Source organism: Onychostruthus taczanowskii, unplaced genomic scaffold (assembly GCF_017590055.1).
Source record: "Onychostruthus taczanowskii isolate IOZ18803 unplaced genomic scaffold, ASM1759005v1 scaffold44, whole genome shotgun sequence".
Lineage (NCBI taxonomy): Eukaryota > Metazoa > Chordata > Aves > Passeriformes > Passeridae > Onychostruthus > Onychostruthus taczanowskii.
This window is the reverse complement of record NW_024501903.1, coordinates 2,016,997-2,037,984: the sequence shown is the minus strand read 5'-3', so window position 1 is coordinate 2,037,984 and position 20,988 is coordinate 2,016,997. Positions and strand designations below refer to the sequence as shown.

General features: G+C 47.7%; 1 protein-coding gene across 5 annotated transcripts in view; it reads left to right on the top strand.

Annotated features, from left to right (window-relative positions):
* Positions 1-19,526, top strand: part of GAB2 (GRB2 associated binding protein 2) — a 93,298-nt gene extending 73,772 nt beyond the window's left edge. Inside the window, exons 3-10 of one of the 5 annotated variants that reach the window (XR_005953378.1) lie at positions 1,988-2,228; positions 4,916-5,514; positions 6,560-6,654; positions 7,378-7,660; positions 8,657-8,747; positions 10,051-10,153; positions 11,034-11,127; positions 12,733-12,860. Coding sequence is in view for 4 of the 5 variants with exons in the window: in XM_041414067.1 (XP_041270001.1) it covers positions 1,988-2,228; positions 4,916-5,514; positions 6,560-6,654; positions 7,378-7,660; positions 8,657-8,747; positions 10,051-10,153; positions 11,002-11,127; positions 12,733-12,876 (1,682 nt within the window). In the remaining variant the exon portion in view is untranslated. Of the gene's footprint in view, positions 1-1,987; positions 2,229-4,915; positions 5,515-6,559; positions 6,655-7,377; positions 7,661-8,656; positions 8,748-10,050; positions 10,154-11,001; positions 11,128-12,732 lie in introns of all 5 variants that reach the window. The other 4 variants (XM_041414070.1, XM_041414069.1, XM_041414068.1 and 1 more) reach the window with 4 other exon arrangements.
* The last annotated feature ends 1,462 nt before the right edge of the window (positions 19,527-20,988 follow it).

Here is a 20,988-nt window from a genome sequence, read left to right as displayed (position 1 = left end):
GCAGGGATAGTGTGAGAGGACAGCTCAGAGCTATTAGAGGGACCGCAACGCCGTGCAGTTCATAGTTGTCCCCAGAGGTGACCTTCATGCTGGGATGGGAGCACAACACCAACCTGTCATCCTCACCATGCCCAAAGAGTCTTGGCCAAAGCACAGTGCCATGGGCAGTTCCTGGTGCTGATTCAGGAGGTGGCAAGATGGGGCTCCTGAGGGGCACTCTGGGTGCAGCACCCCTGTTTTTGATGGCAGTGTGGGTTTGGGATCTCTCATCCTGGTTGATCTCAAAGCACTCGATTTGGAATTTTCATAGCTCTCAAGACTCCTTTTCCGAAGGGGATCGTTCTGCACTGCTATGGGATAAATATTTAATAAGAATGAGGGTCAAGACACTGTTTTGTCCGAGGACACTGAGATGGCCATTTACTCCCATGAAGAGCCCCAGGGGATCTTTAATGCCCATGCAAAAAAGACAAGAATCAGAGTTTTAAGCTGTCATCCCCCACCATTAATGTCAATGTTAAGTATCGATCCTTTCTTTGTTTAGCACAAACCAAACAACATAGTCAAGCCAGGCTCTTTGGCTTTTATTAATGTACGTTTTGTGCACTGGGTGAAGTTTGCAGTAACACCAGGGAAAAAATGTAGCAGCTGTGAATGAGCAGCAGACAGATTGATTTTGTATCTTGACATGATTCAGAAGTTAGTGAAAAATCACCCTGTGTGGAGCTTCTCCTTGTCTGAGCCACTACAGCCGCTTTGTAGAGAACTCATTTCTCTGCAGCATGAAGGAGTCAGGTGCAAAATTTCTGGTAGGATCTGGAATGTGAGGGAAGGAATAGAAAAAAATTAGGTTGGTAATCTATAAAAAGTTCCTCCTCCTTGTGTTGGAGCTTGGTTGCCTGAAATCAGATTTGAAGAGCTGGTGAACATCATGTCAGGGAAACCTGAAATCAATCCCAAAATTAGTGGTGGCTAGAAAATGTGTGGAATTCCCCTTTTTATTGGGGTTTGGGTTTTTTCTGTGTTTTGTATCAGCACCAAATAACTGAAAATCACACTCATTATATGAAGTGTGACTTCTGCAAACCACAGTGGTTTTCACATGTCAGGAGTGCATGGACAGTCTTCTGTGTGGTCTTCTGCAACCAGGGATGGATCAGCATTTCAAAATATTCTGTAGCTTGTGGGTTTTCTGAGTGTATTTGTTCTATTTTGGCTTTTTTTTTTTTTTTGTTTTGTTTTGTTTTTGGTTTTTGGGGGGTTTTTTAGTGGGGATTTACAACTTGGCCGTAAAAAGTCATCTGTGGTTTGAATTAATGAAGTACACTTGTGAGAGGGCTGGAGTAGCTGGGCGATTATTCCTGACCTCTGGGATATTCTCCATTGAAATTCATTTAATATTTTAAAGTCTGTTTCTCCTTGAGCAGAGGGAGTGGGCATCCCTTTTTATTCACATAAAACAGCAGCAACTCTCTTGAGGTCACAAAATCAATACAGAATTTGGAAACATGAGAATATTTTTTCGTCTTTGCTGTCAGTATGTCCATCTAGATTCCCACCTTATTCCTCAGTTAACCCAAGTGTAAAGGGATAGCAGTGATGCCCTTACACAGAGGGATGGAGGTGAGTTAAATCACATCTCTCTGCAGTGTGAAAGCTCCTCTCTTCTAAATCAGGTTTTAACAGCCCACTGAGCTCCCCATGAAATGGGCTGACATCCTGCAGGCATCCCAGCAAGCCACTAAGCATGTGACAAAGTATTATAAAATTAGGAAATGTGGTTTATGATAAAATATGATAAATATTTATTTCCATAAATGGTACCTGTAGTTGCATGTGCTCTGAGTAGAGAAGGTGAGAGGATGCCTTGGAGCCATTAGCAAACCACGCTGACCTGCCAGAGCATTTACGTGAGGAAAACCCTGGGAACAGGGGATTGTGGGGTAGCTACGTCTGGCACTCACAGGTATGTTTCTTCCCTGCACAGACACCCTGAGGAGCATCGCCTCCATGAACCACGCCCCGCGCTCCTCCCCAGCAGAGCTCAGCAGTGCCAGCCACCACCTGCTGCGAGAGCGCAAGTCCTCGGCGCCGTCCCACTCCAGCCAGCCCACCCTGTTCACCTTCGACTCACCTGCCAGCCACCTCCAGAGCACCCTGTCTGCCAGTGCCCCCCAGGACTACCTTTTCCTGCACCAGTGTATGAGCAGAAAGTCAGAAAATGCAAGGTATTGTGGCCCACCCACTCCGGGACAGCCGAGGGGAGGGCTGGGTGTGAGGGGCTCAGCCCATCTACATCCCTGGAGGTCTGCAAAACCCATCTGGAGAAAGTCCTGAAAGATGGTCTCATCTCATCGTGGCTGGGAGGAGGTCAGAGTGGTGACCTCACAAACTCCCAGCTTTCCTGGCCTCTCAGGTGGTGTTAAAAGCTGGCTGAAAGGCCAGGCCCAGAGGATGGTGGTCAGTGGCATGAAGCCTAGTTGGAGGCCAGTCCCTAGCAGTACCTCAGGGGTCTATACTGGATCCAGTTCAAAGGGACATGAAATTGCTGAGGAGCCTGGAGCATCTTTCTTAAATGGAGAGGCTGAGAACTATTCATCTGGCACATGAAAAGTCTCAGGGGTATCTCTCCTGCAGAGACAGTGCAAAGGGGATGGAGCCAGGCTCTTGTCAGTGATGTGCAGTGCCAGGGACCCAAGACCATGGGCACAAACTTAAACACAGGAGAGCCCATCTGAACATCAGGAATCATTTTTTCACTGCGAGTGTGGCTCAATACACAGTGAAGGTACAGCACAGGTAGCCCAGAGAAGTTTAGGAGTCTGCATCCTTGAAGGTATTCAGAAGCTGGCTGGGCACAGTCCTGCCACAGCCCTGGGTTTCCCTGCTTGAGCAGATGACTTCTACAGGTCCCTTCCAACCTTAACCACTTTGTGATTCTGCAGGCAGAGCCCTAATTCCTGCACTTAACCAGAAGAAGGACAAACAAAGGATGGGCAGGGTTTGCACCACCCTGCCGTTCACCCCTTCCAGAGCTCACTGGCTTTCGTGGCAGCTGGTGGAGCACGGTGTGGGATTTCTGAGCCAGCGACAACTCCCCGCCTCCAGACCCAGCCAGTTGCCTTAAATAGCGAGGAGTTTTTTTGACGTGAAGAGTTTTGGCTCGCAGGAGCAGGCAAGGAGGGAGGGAGGGAGGGAGAGACAGTCGGAACCCAGCTGGCGTGGAGTGAGAGCAGAGCTCGGGCTGCAGCCTCCACTGGGCTTTCCTGCTGCAGCTGACTTTCCCTGCTCAGAAAACAATAACAGAAAAAGGCTCAGAAAAATTAACTTCAGATAGAGTTAATGGAACAGTGTTTTTAAAAAATGGTCCTCTCACACTCCAGCTGTGAGGATACCTAAAAGCCACCCTCTGAGAACCTGAACAGGGCTGGGACCTGGAGGAGAAGGGAGCAAGCACCAGTGCTTTGGTGAGCAGAAACAAACTGGCCAGTGTTACTTCTGCAACTGGGCCAGAAATAATACTCTGATCAATGCCCAGTGCATGGGGTCAGGCTGCAGGACTGCTGGGAATCCCTCCCCTTTCTGCTCTGGAGCTCTTACTTTACTCATCCATAAAATGAGGGTAATAGTAGCTAATTGGCAGGCAATGCAGAATAATTAACCCATGAGATGTTTCAAGTCATCAACCAAAAATACCCTGACAGAACCCAAACCACTTCTGGGTGGACTGAGGTCCAAAGGTGGCAGGGATTCATTTGTCTTATCAGAGCATCACTTGCTTTTTCCCCTAAATAAGCCCTATTTCTGAGCGCCATCTCGTGCTGGCTCCATGAAACAGAGTCCCTGTTGTCCCTGCAGAGCATCAACCACACCAGAGCACTGTAAACCAGCATCTCCCAGCTTTTCCCATAGGACTGGCACTTTCTCAGTGATTTGCCACAACTGGAAACTCTCCCCATAACCATTTCACTTTTTCTCACCACAATGATTGATACCGGGCAGAACTTTTTTCTGGTGGGGGGCAGTGAGGGTGTTTATATGGGGCTGGCTGAGCCCTTTCTCACTGGGAGAGTGCGGTCCCCAAAAGCCTGACCCATGTGTGGGATAAAGCAGGGATAAAACAGGAGATGAAGCACCTGAGGGGAATCAGCAGAGGAGCAGTGGCTAACCAGCAGTTGTTAGAGGCCTGAGATCTCTGTGCATGACCCCTGTTCTGATGGGTGTCCCCAGACATGACCACATGTAAATCGAGGAATCATTACCAAGGCATGGATCTAGTGACTACACTGCCCTGCTCATCCTGGAAAACTCCAGGACTTTTACAAATCTGAAATTAGCCCTGAGGTTCATTCCTCCCTCCATGCACGTCAGGACTGCAAACTGCAGATCCCAGCTGGGGACTTCTATTACCTCCCCATTGCTTGTCCTGCAAGAGGGCAGGATGATGACGTGGCTGGAGATTTTGAAATTATCCCCATCAGGAATTTTTTCAGGCCTTCTCAAACACATCTGCAAGGCAGAGGTGAGATGAAGTCTCCCTCCTGAACTGCGGATGGGTGGTCGAGGCACAATGGCAGTGCTGGCAGATTGGCACTTTGCAGCTGTGCCCTGGGATGTTGTCAGATGGTGTGAAAATTGCCCTTTTGGAGCAATTTATGTCTGGACAAAAGGCTCCTTCTTGCCTATGGCCCTGTCATGGAGCTGGGTGCAGGTAGCTCTCACCTATGACAGAAGCATTATGACAGTGTTTCAGGATTAAGTGGCTTGTGGGCATGTTTGGAGGAGTCTGAGGTGTTCTCATTGCTCTGGGGCTGGGCAGTGCAGGTCAGTAAGGTGACAAACAGAGGAGCAGAGCTCTCTGCACCCAGAACCGGCTCTCCCCCCATTCCAGCCCCTTTCTCCTCTCCCTCTGCAGGAGTGCCAGCTTCTCCCAAGCCACAAGGTCTGCCTTCTTCATGCGGAGTGACACGGCGGTCCAGAAGCTCTCGCAGGGCAACGGGCACTGCGTGAACGGCGTTGGTGGGCAGCTCCACGGCTTTTACAGCCTGCCAAAGCCCAGCCGGCACAACTCGGAGTTCAGGGACAGTGCCTATGACCTCCCGCGCTCCTTTGGCTCCTACACCCACCCCAAGTCGAGCCTCACCAGCTCCGAAACTGATAATGAGGAGGTCTACACTTACAAGACTCCCAACAACACCCTATGCAAGGAGTTTGGGGAGCTCTCCACGGACTCCTATGACATCCCTGCCACCCCACTCTCCATCTACCAGATCCCCAGGACATTTACACTGGACAAGAACCACAACGCTCTGGCTGTGGCCACCAGCGACTCACCCGCTGCACCACCGCCACGGCCCCCAAAACCTGGGCAGACAGAGCCACGGTGGGGCAGTCCACCCCAGCGACCCCAGCCTGGTGAAAATTTAGGTCTCACCCCCATGGCAGCCACCATTCCCCGGAGAAACACGCTGCCAGCAGTGGAGAACAGCAGACTGCACCGAGGTGAATTTGGAGGTGGGGACCTGGGGGTGGCTTTGTGCTATCCAGCAGCCTTGGGCAGATCAGTCCCACTGGGTTGTGGTAGGGCTGGGGTGCACGTGGTATCAGCCAGGGGGTTGAAGAGAAACTCTGCCCAGCCGGGATGTGGCCCTGGTTTTTGTATTCAGCAGGCATGGAGAGGCATCTGCAAAGTTCTGCCTACCAGAGATGCTCAGCTGGCTCTTGGCTGTGTTGTACCTTAAACCAAAACCCCAAATGTGCTTGCTTATGCAGCCCTTTGCCAGATTTTTGTGATTTCAGCTATTTTTAGCTTACCTTCACTTCAGCTCATAACCAGGTTTATCAGAACATACTTCAGCTTGGAAGTATGCCTTGGTTTTGCTCACAAAGGTGGGTGAGCAAAACCTTGGTTTTGCATGTCTCCAAAACCCAACATCCCCAAGTGCAACAGAGCCACGACTGCCGTTGGCCATCGGTGGGCTGTAGGTGTGCATGCCCTTTCCAAACCTGGCGCCTAGTATGAGATAGCTGCAAAGTAACTTAGAAAAGGTGGCTGGAGAGAAAATGCACTGTAAATTATACACACAGCTCTCTGAAATGCTTCTTCCATCTCCTCCTACCTGAATGCCCACACTTAGGCTGAGATCAAATTCATGTTCAGTGGTAAACAGACTGGTCTAAGAGCTTAGCATCCATCCTCCCTTTACTGGAGGCTGCCAGCCTTTACATTTACTTAGCAAGCTCTAACAGAGCTTCCCCTTAACCCAGTTTTGTCACCATGATCTGCCTTATCTGACACCTTTACCCCTGGGATTTTGCAGCACTTCAGCAGAACAGGGGTAGGTCTGCACGGCATGTGCAGTTGTGCTGGTGCATCAAAGAGATGCTAATTGGGAAGGAGCACAGCAGAGAGCCTGTGACAAGCTAAAGACCACATCTTCTTATCAGCATCTCCATCAACAAGAACAGATACTCTCTACCAGTGCCTGGATTTTGTTTTCAGGGACCCCTTTTTGTTATCAGTTGTGGTGGAACACATGCATCTGTGGTTGTGTTGCAGCTTCTTCTTGTGAGACGTACGAGTACCCCCAGCACGGGGGCGGCAGCGCTGTGCAGTCAGTCGAGTCCATGAACGATGGCTACAACTCCTACCTGGTGAGTTGGCCTTGGTGTGGGCCACCACACCACAGGCACCACTTGCACCTTACAGATTCAGAGACAGGTTGGTTCCAAGTTGGCCCTCACAGCCCAGTCCTGCAGAGCTAAGGGCTAAGAAGGGGTCTATTAATGGTTTCTGCTAAAACCATGGTGGCCTGCAGAGAACAGATGGAGTGGCAACCACCTAACCCAGCATGATGTGCAGAGCTTTGCTTCCATGCAGTGTATCTGCCTGCAGCTTTGGCCCAAAAACAACTACCCAAGAGTTTGCCTTCTTTCTGAAAGCCTGGGATGCCGCTGAGCTAAATTTTGACATGTAGCCAGAACAGCCTCTTTTGTGCACTTTCTAAGATTTCCTGAGCTGGAAATGACATTAAAGCAACCTTTCATATTCCATTTTAGTCACGGATGCAGCCTAGGGAAGAAAGACTTTCCAGGTTAAGCATGCTTCTCCAGCTCACTCTGATCATGAGAAGATGGTCAGGTCTGGGTGATAAAGACCTTTCTGAAAACTCAGGATATTGCAATGTCTCGGAAACAAAGGAGGTAGATCCTCTCAGTGCAAACCGATGTCCAAGGAGGGGACAGATCACTCCTTCCCTCTGTGCTTAGATTTTAGAGTGAGTCTCCCCTCAGATGTTGTTTGGTTATGATGAGGTGAAGGGTTTGTAGTGGATGGGGTTGAGCAGTACCTGATGCTCACAACACATCCTCCCCCAGCAGGCCAAGGCAGCCGTGGCCCGTTCCCACAGCACCGACTCCGAGGACAACTACGTCCCCATGAACCCTGGTTCCTCGCCCCTAATCCACGCCGAGAAAGCCAACGACAATGCCCAAAGTCTTTACATCCCCATGAGCCCTGGGCCACATCACTTTGACCTGGTGGGCTTGTCCTCAGCCACCCTTCCCGTGCATAAAGGAGGAGCCGTGGCTCAGTGCCACCGACGGCTGAGTGAAATCCAGCCCCCACCAGTCAACCGCAACCTCAAACCCGACCGGAAAGGTAAGAACGGATGGTCGTGCACAAATCCTTCCAGCAATCCTTCTGTTCTCTTAATACTTCAGACTCCATCTGTGAAGTTGTGTCCAGTCCTAGGCGGGGTGTGCTTTGCTACTGCCAGTACAGTCAGACCTTCAGATGTTGCCCATCCCCTTCCTCTTTCAGAAGCTCTGTAGTGCAAATGTAGTTCTCATGGCGCTTGAAGAGTCCATCTCAAACCCTTCCAGTCCTTTACAGGAGATGCATGTCACAGGCAGTATTTCACCCCCTTGGCCTGCACCCCTCCCTGTGCTCCACCCCAAAATCTCTATATTGTATTCAGATGACATAGTTTTTTCCCAGAGTTTCCTACTGGCTGGTTCCAGGCAGTTCTTCCTTCAGGGCTCTGCTGAGATTCTCCAAATCTCTCCCTAATCCATTGTCTGACAGGTGACCAATGAGATCCTGAGGAGGAGGGCTCCCATCTCTAGGGTGTCAACACCTAACCCCATGAACACTCCATTCAAGGGCTAGGGTTGGAGCACGGAACTCTTCCACCTAATGAACCATCCATGATGAGAAGAGCTTTCACGTTAGCCTGCAGATGTCCTTTCCCATTCCCTAAGGGAAAACACTCCACACAGAGGCAGTTCAGGCCTGGCAGAGCCTGGTCTTGTCCCCATCTAATGCATTAGTTACCACAGATATCTAATGAGTAGTGTTGGGGTTTAGGCATTTTTAGCAGATCTCTATTCCCTGGAAGGCACATCCCCCTTTTGGGACTACCCATCCACTTTGGGGCTGTGGAGCAGAGGGAGAAATTCACTGTTTTCTCCCAGTTTGGGTATACATGAGCACAGGTGTTTTGGTTCAGAGTATTTGTCATCAGCAGGAAGGGCTGGGAGGCTGATTAGTAGAATGGAAAGTAATCAACTATCTGTTGGGGACACTCTCATGCCAATCATGGATGCTGAACTGTAGGAACATGCTGCCTCTGAATAAAGGCTTTTCCCTCCCCAGCAAAGCCATCACCGCTGGACCTGAGGAACAACACTGTCATTGATGAGCTTCCCTTCAAATCGCCAGTCACAAAATCCTGGTCCAGGCCAACGTGAGTAATGGCTGGGAGATGAATTCTTGCTTTGCTCTCTGGTCTCATTCTTACTGACATCCACAGGTAGCCATGCTGTCACCTCTGCCATGGATTAAACATTCCCCACATCGCAGCTGGTGGCAGGAAGATAAATTCATTTAGGTTGGGATTTCACATGAAAGCCCAGCATGTGGCTAACAAGCTAATTAAGATCCCTTGAAGACATTTCGTGTCTCTGGGATCTGACAAGTACTGGAGAGCCGTGGCTCTGACCTGGGACCTGTGGTCCACCACAATTCATGATGCATCTGAGCCAGACCAACTCAGCCACGCTGTGTGGGGGGCATGATTTCACATCCAAACTATTCCCCCCAAAACCCCACTGTCATCTCAAAGCACAGGGTGACTCTCAGGGTCTGACCAAGCCATGTTTTGATTGCCTTGAAAGCAAAGCTTAGCCTGAAGGAAGTCTGCAAAATTAAACCAAAGCACTTCAAGAGCTATGTCTGCCAGCCAAAAATAACAGGATTCGCACAATTCCAGCTCTGCTACTAATTCACCGTCTGATGTTGACCAGTAAAAGGCAGAAGCAAAGCTTGGCTGCTATGACTCCTCTAATAAATTGGATTGTGTGGAGACTGACTGCAGGGCATGAACGCTGTGTGCTGAAATCACTGCGCTGGGAAGCAGCAAGCAGGGTTTGATTGACAAGAGGTCTGACCCTGGAGAAGCTAATGGATTTTTCCCCTATCAGCTAATCATATGACCCTGCTTTACTGAAAGGCAACGAATAGCTTTTTGAGACACGTGCTTTAATGCCAGAAGCTGATTTCATTATTTTGTTTGGTATAATTATATTTGGCCAATTGAAAGAAAGACAATTCCTCAGAGGATTTGTTTTCCGGCAAAAAATTTGGATAGGGCCTATACAGTAAACAAATCCTGTTGCTGTGGTGAGGCTGGAGGTGAGAGGCTTCACCAAGGCTGCCCCTGCATCCTCCACAATTAAATGTTTCCTGTGAGATGAAGGAGTTAGTGGAATCTGATTTGTGTAGATGAGAGTAGGAAAGTTACAGGTACATAGCAAGCAAGGTGTTATTAAAAAATTCTAGAAAGAAAAAATTGAGGAGACAAAACCCAAGGATTTCTGACCCATGGAAAGGACAGTCTGGAGAACCTCAATGCCACCTGCTCTTTCTCATGCCCAGATTGGGTCACAGTGATGGTTGCAGGCATCAGGAGCTGCCCTCTCCCATCCCTCCTTGACAAAGGACAAGCAGGACCTGCAGCCATCAGTAACACCTCAACCCTTGCTTTGCAGGCAGAGCTTCAACGCCAGCTCTCTGCAGTACTGCCGCCCTGTCTCCTCCCAGAGCATCACCAGCACGGACTCGGGAGAGAGCGAGGAGAACTACGTGGCCATGGTAAGGGCCCCACAGCTAAGATAGATGGTTCTGGCAGGACATACAATCTCTCCAGCTCTGCAAATTCCTAGCTCATGACATGGAAGTGCTCAGATAGCACTGTGTGGAGTACATCCTTATGTTCATCCCTCAATGCACAAAACAGGGTGTTTCCTTCTGAAAACAACATGTCTCATTGGAGTTTTAAATGTGTATGAGAGCAGAAACATGTATCACCTGCTTTGCCAGGAATTAAGAGGGGATAAAAAATTTATACGGACTGTCAGGGTGTATTTTCCTAATTAAAGTTGATTTTTTTCAATTTTTTTCCCCTAGTTGCTGCTGACATCATGTTTCTGTGGGAGCAGGGGCTATCAGAGCAGAAGCAGGGAGTGGCACTGCTTACAGGGAGGGGATTTTGTCTGTTTTGGTGAAGCTACTGACTTGAAGCATATTTTTGAGGCTATGTAACTGATGGGGTAGAGGAAATCTGTGCTCTGTGCAGCATGGTTGTGATTAGCGAAGATCCCAGAGCTGGCCTGGCCTTGCTGAGGTGTGGTTCCAGGGACATGCTAAAGCCCACGTCTGCTGTCAGGCATGTGAATAAAATCAGCACAAAGACAGCAGAGCTGCTCTGATACATGAAATCAAGAGCATGAGCTTGAAATATTTGTTAGCACAATATACAACATTTATAGTATCCCAGCAGTTCTTGCACATCCTTGTCCCAGAGGCAGGTGAGCAAATACCCAGGCTCTTTTAAAGGTGCCTCCAACGTGTGTCATTTCTGGATTTGTGTTAATTTCCTTTTTTCTTTCTTCCTTCCCACTTTAATCCTCATTATCTCTCCTGTCTCTTCCCTGCATTAGCAAAACCCCATTTCTGCTTCTCCTGTTCCTAGTGGTACCAACAGCCCAGCGCCTAAAAAGAGTTCGGGGAGTGTGGATTACCTGGCCCTGGACTTCCAGCCAAGCTCACCAGGGCCACACAGAAAGGTACGGGGGGATTTTATAAACTTCTGATTAAAAGTGATGCATTTTGAAGGGGTTTTATGCACATTGGCAACAGCACAGCCCAAAGCCTGGACTGGTCTCAGGAATCTATGATGCTCAGCGGGCTGGAGAACCTCTACTATGTAGGCAGGCTGAGACAGGTGGGATTGTTCAACCTGGAGAAGAAAAGGCTCCAAGGAGACCTTGAACCATTTTCCAGTGCCTAAAGGAGCTACAAGAGGGGTGGAGAGGGACTTTTGACAAGGGCATACAGTGACACTACGAGGGATAATGGCTTCAAACTGTCAGAGGGCAAGTTTAGATTAGATATTAGAAAGAAATTCTTTACTATGAGGGTAGTGAGGCACTTGAACAGACTGCCCAAAGAAGCTTTGGTTGCCACATCCCTGGAAGTCTTCAAGGCCAGGCTGGATGGGGCTTAGAGCAACCGGGTTTAGTGGAAGGTGTTTCTGCCCATGGCATGGTTGAAATGGGATGATCTTTAAGGTCTCTTCCAACCCAAACCATTCTGTGTCCCACTGCTATATTTACTCGAGGTCAAACTCAGTCTCTCTTGCATGTCTGCAGCTTTGCTGGCAGTGCAAAGTGGAGGCATGGATGTGCAGGGTTCAGGGATGCTGGTGAGACCACAAATTCAGCTGGAGACTGTATATTGAAAAGCTGTCAGGAGGTATCCCCAGAGGTATCAGAATTGTTTTTTATCTCCTTCAAAGCAGCAGGTCCTCCTAGACCAGACTTGGATGTTGTACCTGAAAGGTGAAGGACAAGGGTTATATAAACCTTTGTGGCAACCATTTGTAAGTTGGCCTCACTTTCTCAAACACCACCTTGTTTCCTAGGCAAAGCATCCCATTGGTTAGGTCCTTTTATTATTTGACAGCTGTCCCTTGATGGTTTCTTTCTGCCCAGAGTAGTTCTGCAAGTATCATTCTTTTAAATTATATCCTGTTCTGGAAAAGTGATTTTAAACCACTAAAAAGCATTATCCAGCTCCAGTTACAAGCAGATGTAGGTCCTCTGAAATGCTTGTAAAGTTAGAAAAAACTTCAGGACTCCAGAAGTTATGGTAAAAAGTATCTCCTTGTTCTCAACACATCTCTTGGGAGACCCTGCAAACATATCTATTGTTCTGGGGATGAAAATGAGCTAGTGCCATAGGTGGGTAGAGTCAGCACAGCTAAAAGGTATAGAGCTGGTATTTTTATGTGTATCTCTAAGAGTTCTGGAGTTCTTTACAGGAAAATGAGCAAGATGCAAGGCTGAACTCAAAAAATCAGCAGTTAGAGAACACAATTACAACCAAACATTCATGTCCCAAAATTTGTGAGAAGGTAGAGACCCACGTGCTGTTTCTACCCTCCCACTGCACTGCAGTCTCATGCCAGGAAGAGGCAGAGCAGACTGAAATCCTTCATCCAAGTGTCTTTGGGAGGTTAGAGGGAGGGTGATGAGCTCTGAAGTCTTTAAAAAAGCAGGAATGGTGCTGGTGGGCTTGTGGCACCCGCTGTGCAGCTGCAGAAAGGAGCGAGAGGGAAGATCAGGGAGCTGGTGAGTGACCCCACGGTGCCCTGTTTCTCCTCCCCACAGCCCTCCACCTCGTCGGTCGCCTCAGATGAGAAGGTTGATTACGTGCAAGTGGACAAGGAGAAGACGCAGGCGCTGCAGAGCACCATGCAGGAGTGGACTGATGTGCGGCAGTCCTCGGAGCCTGCCAAGAGCATGAAGCAGTAGTGCCTGTGGCAGGCAGCGAAACAGGCGAATGTCCTGTTGGTTTCCCCCATCTGCGGCCCCGCTGGGCTGCCAGATCCACTTGGGCTGAATTTCTAAGGCTTGTCTGTGGAGGGGAGGGGGTGTCATTGTTGTTTTTTTTTTTTTCTCTTAAAACAAAGCAAAACAATTTCAGGGGAAGGCTTGGCAGATACTGTTTGCCAGTGATAAAGACCAACTATGTTTGCTGGCTAGGTTTGTGCTTTAGCTGCTGGATGCACTATCCAGGAACTTTGACTTAGCAATACCAGGTTTCACCCTACACATCTTTTCCTTACAGCTATTAAAGCCACCTTGTATGTGCTAACACTGCATCATCTCTCCCCGTCTCCTTCCATATCGTACCCTAAACCATGCCATGCAGGTTTGTAGCATCTCCCATAGGATATCATTGCCCAGTTCTGATTCTCCACTCCTTATGGTTGTCCTCTTCTCTGCCTCCTCCCAGTCCCAAAACTGAGCAAGGACCATTGCTTTTGAAATCACTTTTGTTGTCCTGTCTCTTGTAAATAATATGTTCAAAACCTCTGAGGGCTGTTCTGCTCCTGGCTGGACAGCCCCCAAGGTTTTGGTTGGGCTTGTTAACCTTCAGGAGCTTGGCACACCATCCACACCATCCCATTGAGCTGACTTAGGAGCTCAGGACTTGCCCCATCATACACACACATACATGCCAGCACATGCTCTCATGAGTTTGTTGGGGTGTCTTCTGTTTATATTCTCCATTAACTCTCAAAGTGAACAGGCTGGAGAGATTGGTTTTGGAAGGGGCTGGAGGGATTGGCTTTGGAAGGTGGAGTTTAAGCACTGACCTACTGCCTGTCTGAAACCAATTCCTGTGAATCTGACCCTAAAAACCAAAATTTGCCTTTTGTGGCACCAAAAGAAGCCCATAGAGTGAGAGTCCTACATCATGGCCATTGTGAGAAGCTCTGTGGTTGAGTATGAGGGGGCAGGGAGGCTCTGGAGATCTGTGCCTGTGCACTGGCATAAGGATGAGAGACAAGAAGGGAGTGGAAGGCTGCTGTGAGGACTGGGAGGAGGCAGGTGGTGTACTGCAGAGGGTGGTCCTGGGGGAAGAGGTCAGGTGGAATGTTTCTTGGAAGAAAGAAGAGCAATTGAAATGTTGGTTGATGGTGAGGTCATAGGCTTGGGAAGAGGTTGGTCAGGAGAGTCAGGGCAGGGTGTTTCAGTATGAGCTTTAACGTAGCATTGTGGTTGGTTTGTGGAGGGTGCAAAAGGCTGAACTGTGTTCCCCTCATCTTCAGCAATGTTTCTTCAACACAAAACTGGGGCACACTGACATTAATGGCCCTAGGCTCTTATTGTGGGTGGGAGTCTGCTGTTGTCCCTTGCCAGCATCTTTAACACATCAGGCTTTGGGATCACTTGCCAGGCAGCTGCTGAGCACAGAGAGAAGGATGAGACAGTTTAATGCAGAGATAATAATTCATGATCTCATGAAAACAGGAAAAACTAATGATTGCCATGGAGCAGCCTGATTGCCAGACAGCAAGCGCTGACATGAATAAACAGGCTGACCGCAAACCAAGAGCCAAATGAAGGAGACATTAGAAATATTAGGTAATAATATTTATTAAAGAGCTGGAGCTATTCTTTCTGCAAGCTGAACCTCTCCCAGCACTGTGAGCTCTGTGTTCCACCAACACCACCAAGTTGTATTGATTATTAATGCTTAAGCATTAAAACATTTGCTTAATCTTGGTCTGAGCTTGGAAAGGGCCAGACGTGACCCACATGGGGATAGGATACCAGTCCCTTAAGGGCTGTGTGCTGGTAAAATAAGTCTTGAACTTTTGACACCGTTTTATATTTTCTTCTCACATGCCATGAAAGGGAAGGATGTTAATGGAAAAGCTCTGACAGCCCTGTTGAGACATTGAAGTGTTGGACTTTTATAGAGACAATGAAGCAAATGCCCTAATGTTTATGCTAAAAATAATAATTACTGAAGGGAAAAAAAACCAAAGCCCCAAAGGGGAGGATTCAGCACAGTCAGATGCTTTATGAAGGTCAGGGGGTGTGTTACAGCCTGCAGAGGCCATTGCCTCCTGCTGGAGGCTTGCACACTTGCCTGGTGAGTTGACAAAATGAAGACTAGAACGCAGTACTTCGTATTTCTTTTGCCCCTTTCATCTCTGCATCTCAGGGAGACTAAACATTGGACCTGATCCAGAGCCCACTGAAGTGTGCATTCACTCATCTGGGAGAGAGCACCCCACCAAAAAGAATGTCACTCTACTGGGAAGCTGATTTTTTCCTATTTCTTCTTCTAAACTGTTAGCTTTAGGGGCTGAAGAGGGAACACAGTGGGTTTGAATGCAAGCTGCTGAGTGGGTGCCCCGTGCTTCTGCACTGGGACTAGGTGCATCCAGTGCCCACTCCCACGTTTAATCCAATGAGTTAATTAAGACTGGAAAAGCCTTTTGTGGTACTGGAGAAACTAGACATTTTTCTCCATGTTTCACAAATGTCTTTGCTCATGGGGCAACCATTGGCATGAGATAGCTTTTTTCTCAGGCTCAGACACTGTGTTTTGATAATTTGCTCTCATAAGCATTCCTAGTAGCTGGTCCATTGCATTTGGCAGACCAAGGACCAAAACAGCCCAAAAGCAGCTACTTAACAACTGCTGGTTTCTGGTCCCTCTCTGCTTTGCAGTGAAGTCAGTGTTTTTACTGAAAGAGATACATTCCTCTGCCTTTTCCCCTGCAAGGCACCAAGCAAACAGCACCACCAAACTAAGCAGAAGCCCACAGACTCTGTGCCATATAGACATGACTGCATCAACCCCTCCTGAAAGCATTAAGTAGTCAATGGCTTCAGTGGAAATAGTCACCCATGACGATTGCCAAGCTGATTACAGCAGTCCCTGGTGATTAATGTTTGTGCAGTATTTAGTCTTAAACCATATTGAAAAGCAGCTGCTTTAATTACACGGACTGCCAAGAACTTTGTCCTGAAGGCAATGAGTTTATCACATCCACTTTATGCTTGGATTCTCAAGTATGACAGGCTCCTTTGTTAGAAATAGGTATTTAAGGAAACTGAGAACACTGCAAATTATTCATTTTAATTGAAATTAAGCTGGCTTGAGCCTTCACGTCAGAGCCTGCTCTACAGCTCTATGGTTCGATTTAGGAAACGGATGTGCTTGCATGTGTGTGTGCTCATGGAGAAGTCTTGTCTGTGGGACAAGCATCATGACCTCCATATTTAGTTTTATGAAGCACTGGGTCCATAGCTCAAAGCTTTTCCCAAGCTTGAAAATTACTAAGCAGGTGCTTTTAAAGGCAAAATTTTCCAAGAATATGTATCCCTTGCTGTGAGTAGGCAAATGCTGCTCATCATTCCTCTGTCTGGTGAGATGTGTGAGCTGCCTTGGAGCTGATTTGCTCTGAACTGGCATTTGAGTGTTCAGTGGGAAATACATTTCCAGCTCTAAATGGATGCCAGGCTTAGGCTTAGTCTCAAGTTGGTGAAAGAGAATAATGTGTGAGCGCGCAGTGTGCCAGGGCAAAGCTGAGAGTCTGGCAAATAGGGCCAAATGCAGAACTGGAACCAAAAGACAGGGAAGGCTTGGCTTGTCTGGGAGCTAACTGGGATGGATTTGAGCTCTGGGCCACCAGCCACTGGCAAGAGTGAGATATGAGAGAACATGAGGTTGGGACGAGAGAAGGCAGGGGAGTTTGCCAGTAAGGTTTGGGTCTTGGTCCTCACCATGTGCTCCTTTGGCCTGTGTCTTGAGTCAGGTGTGCAGAGATTTGTGGGTTGTGGAATGCTCAGTAGAAGCCATGCACTGGTGGGATGGGAGCTTCCACCACTCTCAGGCACTTCACTCTCAAGGGCGTCATCCTGCCTAACAATGTGATGCCTGTTCTCTGGTATTCAGGAATGCTTGATCCATTCACCCAGCTCTGAGCTGGGCAGGAGAAATCCTACAAGAAATGAGTGGGGACCAGGACATGCTGGGAGACACCTTGCTGAGGGGCTCCCATGTGCTGTTCATGGGGCAGCAGTGGCATGATTTCACAGGGTTGTCCTTGAGGTGCCACCTTCATCCTTGGAGCTTTTCAAGACCAGTCTAGTTCAACTCCATAGGTGACCCTGCTTGGAGCATCTCTTCTACACTGAGCCCCTGTGCTGCTGGGGTTGAGTGGAGACTCCTCTGTGTGAAGAAGGGGGTCCAAGTGGTTGCTTAGAGCCCATAAAGTCCAGAACAGGGACAGGACCATTCTCTGGCCATGAAACCCAGTGGCAAGGCACACAGCTCAACCCCTAAGGCCATACTACGCAGTGGGAAGACCTAATCCACACTGGGCCAACCCTTGCACCTTGGAAAGGGCTGGCTGGCCCAGAACAAGTCATCCAGGACATGGACAGGCAGTTCTAGCAACTGGGAGACAGCTTGAACCTGTAAATTTATTAGGCTAGATCCAGACCTCTCAGCAAACCCATGCCACCTCCACACTCTGGCATACCAGGAAGGGTTGGCTTGTTTTGGCTATCCAATGATCATGGCTCCTTGGGTGGGGAGGGGGGTACAGCCATGTCCAGGTCTTATGGAAGATGTTAGAATAGTTCCCAGGTGGTGTCTGATCTTTCTGGCCCAGGAGGCAAGTAAAAGGAGGGTTTTCTCAAGCTGTGCTTGCATTGTGTTGGTGTTTTCCCACCTGGTGATGTAAAAGTTCCATTCCATGTAAAAGCTGACACTCACAGTGTGTGTCCCATTGGAGGGATGCTGTCTAGATGAGATGGATGCAGCAGAGCTGTGATTATGAAGAAGCCCAAGTTGTACAGGAAGGGGGAAGTGCAAAGCCTAACCCTGGCACCAGCCAGAGAACACATGACCATCAAAGAGCTGTCAAGAAAATCAGAGGGACCAGTCCAGCATCAAATCACAAGGGCCAATAAGCAAATTCAGGGCCTCTGATGAGTCTGAGTGCCTCTCTTCTCTGCCCAGCCTTCTCACATGTACACAATGATCTTGCAGCTGTTAATGAGGCTCTTGTAGGTCAAGATGTGCACTTTCTGGTCATGATTCCTCCTTGGTCTGGAGCAGTTCATCCCTCTATCAGCCTGTCCTTGGTATCTCATCATTGTAGTCACAATTTTATCTCCTTGTTCACAACTCCTAGTGTAGTACTGTCATTGAGGTTGCTGATTTAGTGTCTTCTCTTGAGAAAAGTTGATATGTAGCAAGGTGTCACAATACAGCTGTCCCCTTCCAGCCCACGGCCAGCTGGTCCTGGCACGTGGAGTTCAAGTTTTAACACCAGCCAGTAATATCTGAAACAGAAGCTGGGCCACATGGCTCCATCTCTTTAGCTAAAAAAACTTCTCAACAGACTTGCTCCCAATCAGCAGGCTCTTAATTTTTGATGTAGCCCATTGCTAACATATAATGGGTTCGTTTTAGGCCAGTGGGTTGACCATGTGGGAGAGGTTTGCCCCCAGACCAGGAGATAAGTAACCATCATTTTTATTGTCATTGTCTGGGTGACACCACACTGTTATCTTTATGTGGGATGAGAGGGTTCATGTGAACTCTGTATCCTGCTTTTTCTCCGGCTTGTAAAATGAAGGTTTTTAGTACTTATTTCCCCACCTCACAGATGTGTTATGAGGTGTAATTAATTGACATCTAATAATGCAAAGAGTTGTTTCAAGTCTGCAGGCAATGGCTTGGCAGCATGTGGTGCTACCCCTGTTGTCATGCCCAGCATCATACATGGCACCGACACATCCCGCTCTGCAAAACTCATTAAAAACCCCTTCATCCTTAACTACCAAGGTGAAAAAAAGCTTGGCAGGATTTTCTTCTGAATGAGGGGGGTGGGGGAAATGTCATTTGCACAGTTGTCAGCGTTCTGCTGCCACATTTACCCTGGAAACACCGTGGGTTTTTTGAGAGCAGTATAGACGTGGTGGTTGAACCACGCTGCAGAGGGGGGAAGGGAGCAGGACCCTGGGCTCCACGGGGAGCCTGTCGATGAATCCCGTAGGGTTAGGATCAAACCTTTAGAGTAGTTATATCCCACCCAACCCAGCCCTTGGCAAAGTCAACGTGACTTTGTCATCATTGTGTGGGAATTTTGGGCATCGTGGTGTGGGAACAGACCCAGTCAGATTAGGGTAGTTTTCTCCATTTGTTTCTTAACCTGCTGCGAGGAAGGGTTGGAGCCCTGGCTGTGAAGCTGTTGCATCAGCAGCCGATTCGCAGGGATGTTTTGTGTGTTTCAAAGCCTATGACTGTTCTTAAAGAGGAGTATTTTTAATTTTTTGATTTCCATTTGTAGAAGGAAGGACAAGAGTAATCTGTGGCAAACTGTACAGTATGTGTCTTCTTGTGGTGTCACTGTTTGAATGGTTATTAAGTTTTCAAATCACTGTGGACAGCTAATCACTTAAGTTATTAATTTATTCTTTGGGGGGTTGTTGTTTGGTTGGTTTTTTTTAAAGTAATTTGAAACAATTATTTATCCTGTAAATCAGTCTTGAGTGAAGCCTAGATAATACTTTTTTTGCTGTTAATAAACATGGTACATGCCTGACGTGAAGGTGATCTCATTTTTAAGTACTGTGTATGCAACAGAAAAGCAACAGGAAAATAAAAGAATGATAATAAAAAGACATCTCTCCCTGGTGATTCCCAGCATGGATTCAGAGCAGGGAAAGAAAGGGGAAACTAATAAGCAGATCAAGTTTGATTATGTAGCACCTTTAAAGCTTTCAGAGCATCTTCTCAGCATGTTGCCAAGTGTCTCCTACACTTCAAGTGTCCTGTATGGGTAAGGAGGCCCTTTAGGATGTAGCTAGGGTTTTTCCTGATACCAGAACCCAAGCCATGCATTTTTAAGCTGCTAAATTGAATTTCATACTACATATCTGTTCTGCTGTGTGCAGTGTGAGGACAAACACTGCCTTCCTCACCCATCAGCAGCTTAGCACCTGTGAGTCTCAGCTCAGGACACCAAATCACCTACAGAACCTCAGCAAATGACAAATCTTCTTGTCCAGAGTTAAAAGTTCAACCATCCCTTTAAGACTTCCTTAAAAAAAAAAAAAAACCAACTGGGAAAAGACACCTCCCTAAGCACAGCTCCTGTAACAGCTCTTTTAGACAAGAGGAGCATCATCTCACATCTGCAGCACATGTGGAATCCCAAACCAAGAGCTGAGGACTCCCCTGTGGGCTCTCCTTGACCAGAGGCACGTGTGACAGACAAAACAAGCCATACTATCTCATATACCATAGCAGATACTTTATCCATATGGCATATGCAAAAATGACTGGCATTACTAACACTAATACCAATATGGCATAGACTGTAATTGGTGTGGCACAGATAGTAATACACCATACTCCTACTATACTAGACTTCTGTAGGGCCTTTAATATGGTCCCTTATAACATTCTCACCTCTTAATTGAAGAGTTTGGTGGTGAGTTGGATGGACCATTGGATGAATAAGGAATTGGCTGGATGGCCACATTGGAAGAGCTGCAGTCAATGACTCAGTGTCCAAACCAGCAATGAGTAGTGTTCCTCAAAGATCTGTACTGGGACCAATACTATTTAATATCTTCATCAGACATAGCAGTATTGGCTGAGTCCAAAAGGGAAGTCCAGTGCTAATAGTTAGAGGAAACCAAGAGGGGCTAAACCAGTCAACCTCATTACACCACTGACACTCTCCAGGCTGCCATCCATGCTGAGAACTGCATGCTGTTTGCCTCTGCTCATCCCAGAAAAAAACAAGACATACTTAGGAAAGACCTTAGCTATAATACAGCCTCTCCAATATTTTCCGTGTTGGTTTGACTATCTGCCTTCATTACTTAGATTATGATCTCATCAAGTTAAAGACAGTTTCCTACAAAAGCACCTTAAGGCAAACAGAACAGAAAATGCCTTCAGGTGATACTCCAGAGTAACAAAAGGAGCTAGCATGACAGCAACAGGAAAACTTTTGGCAACCTCTTTGAACAGGAAATAAATAGAAGCCTAGTAGTAAAACCAGGAAGCATGGTACATTTTGTGACACTTCAGCT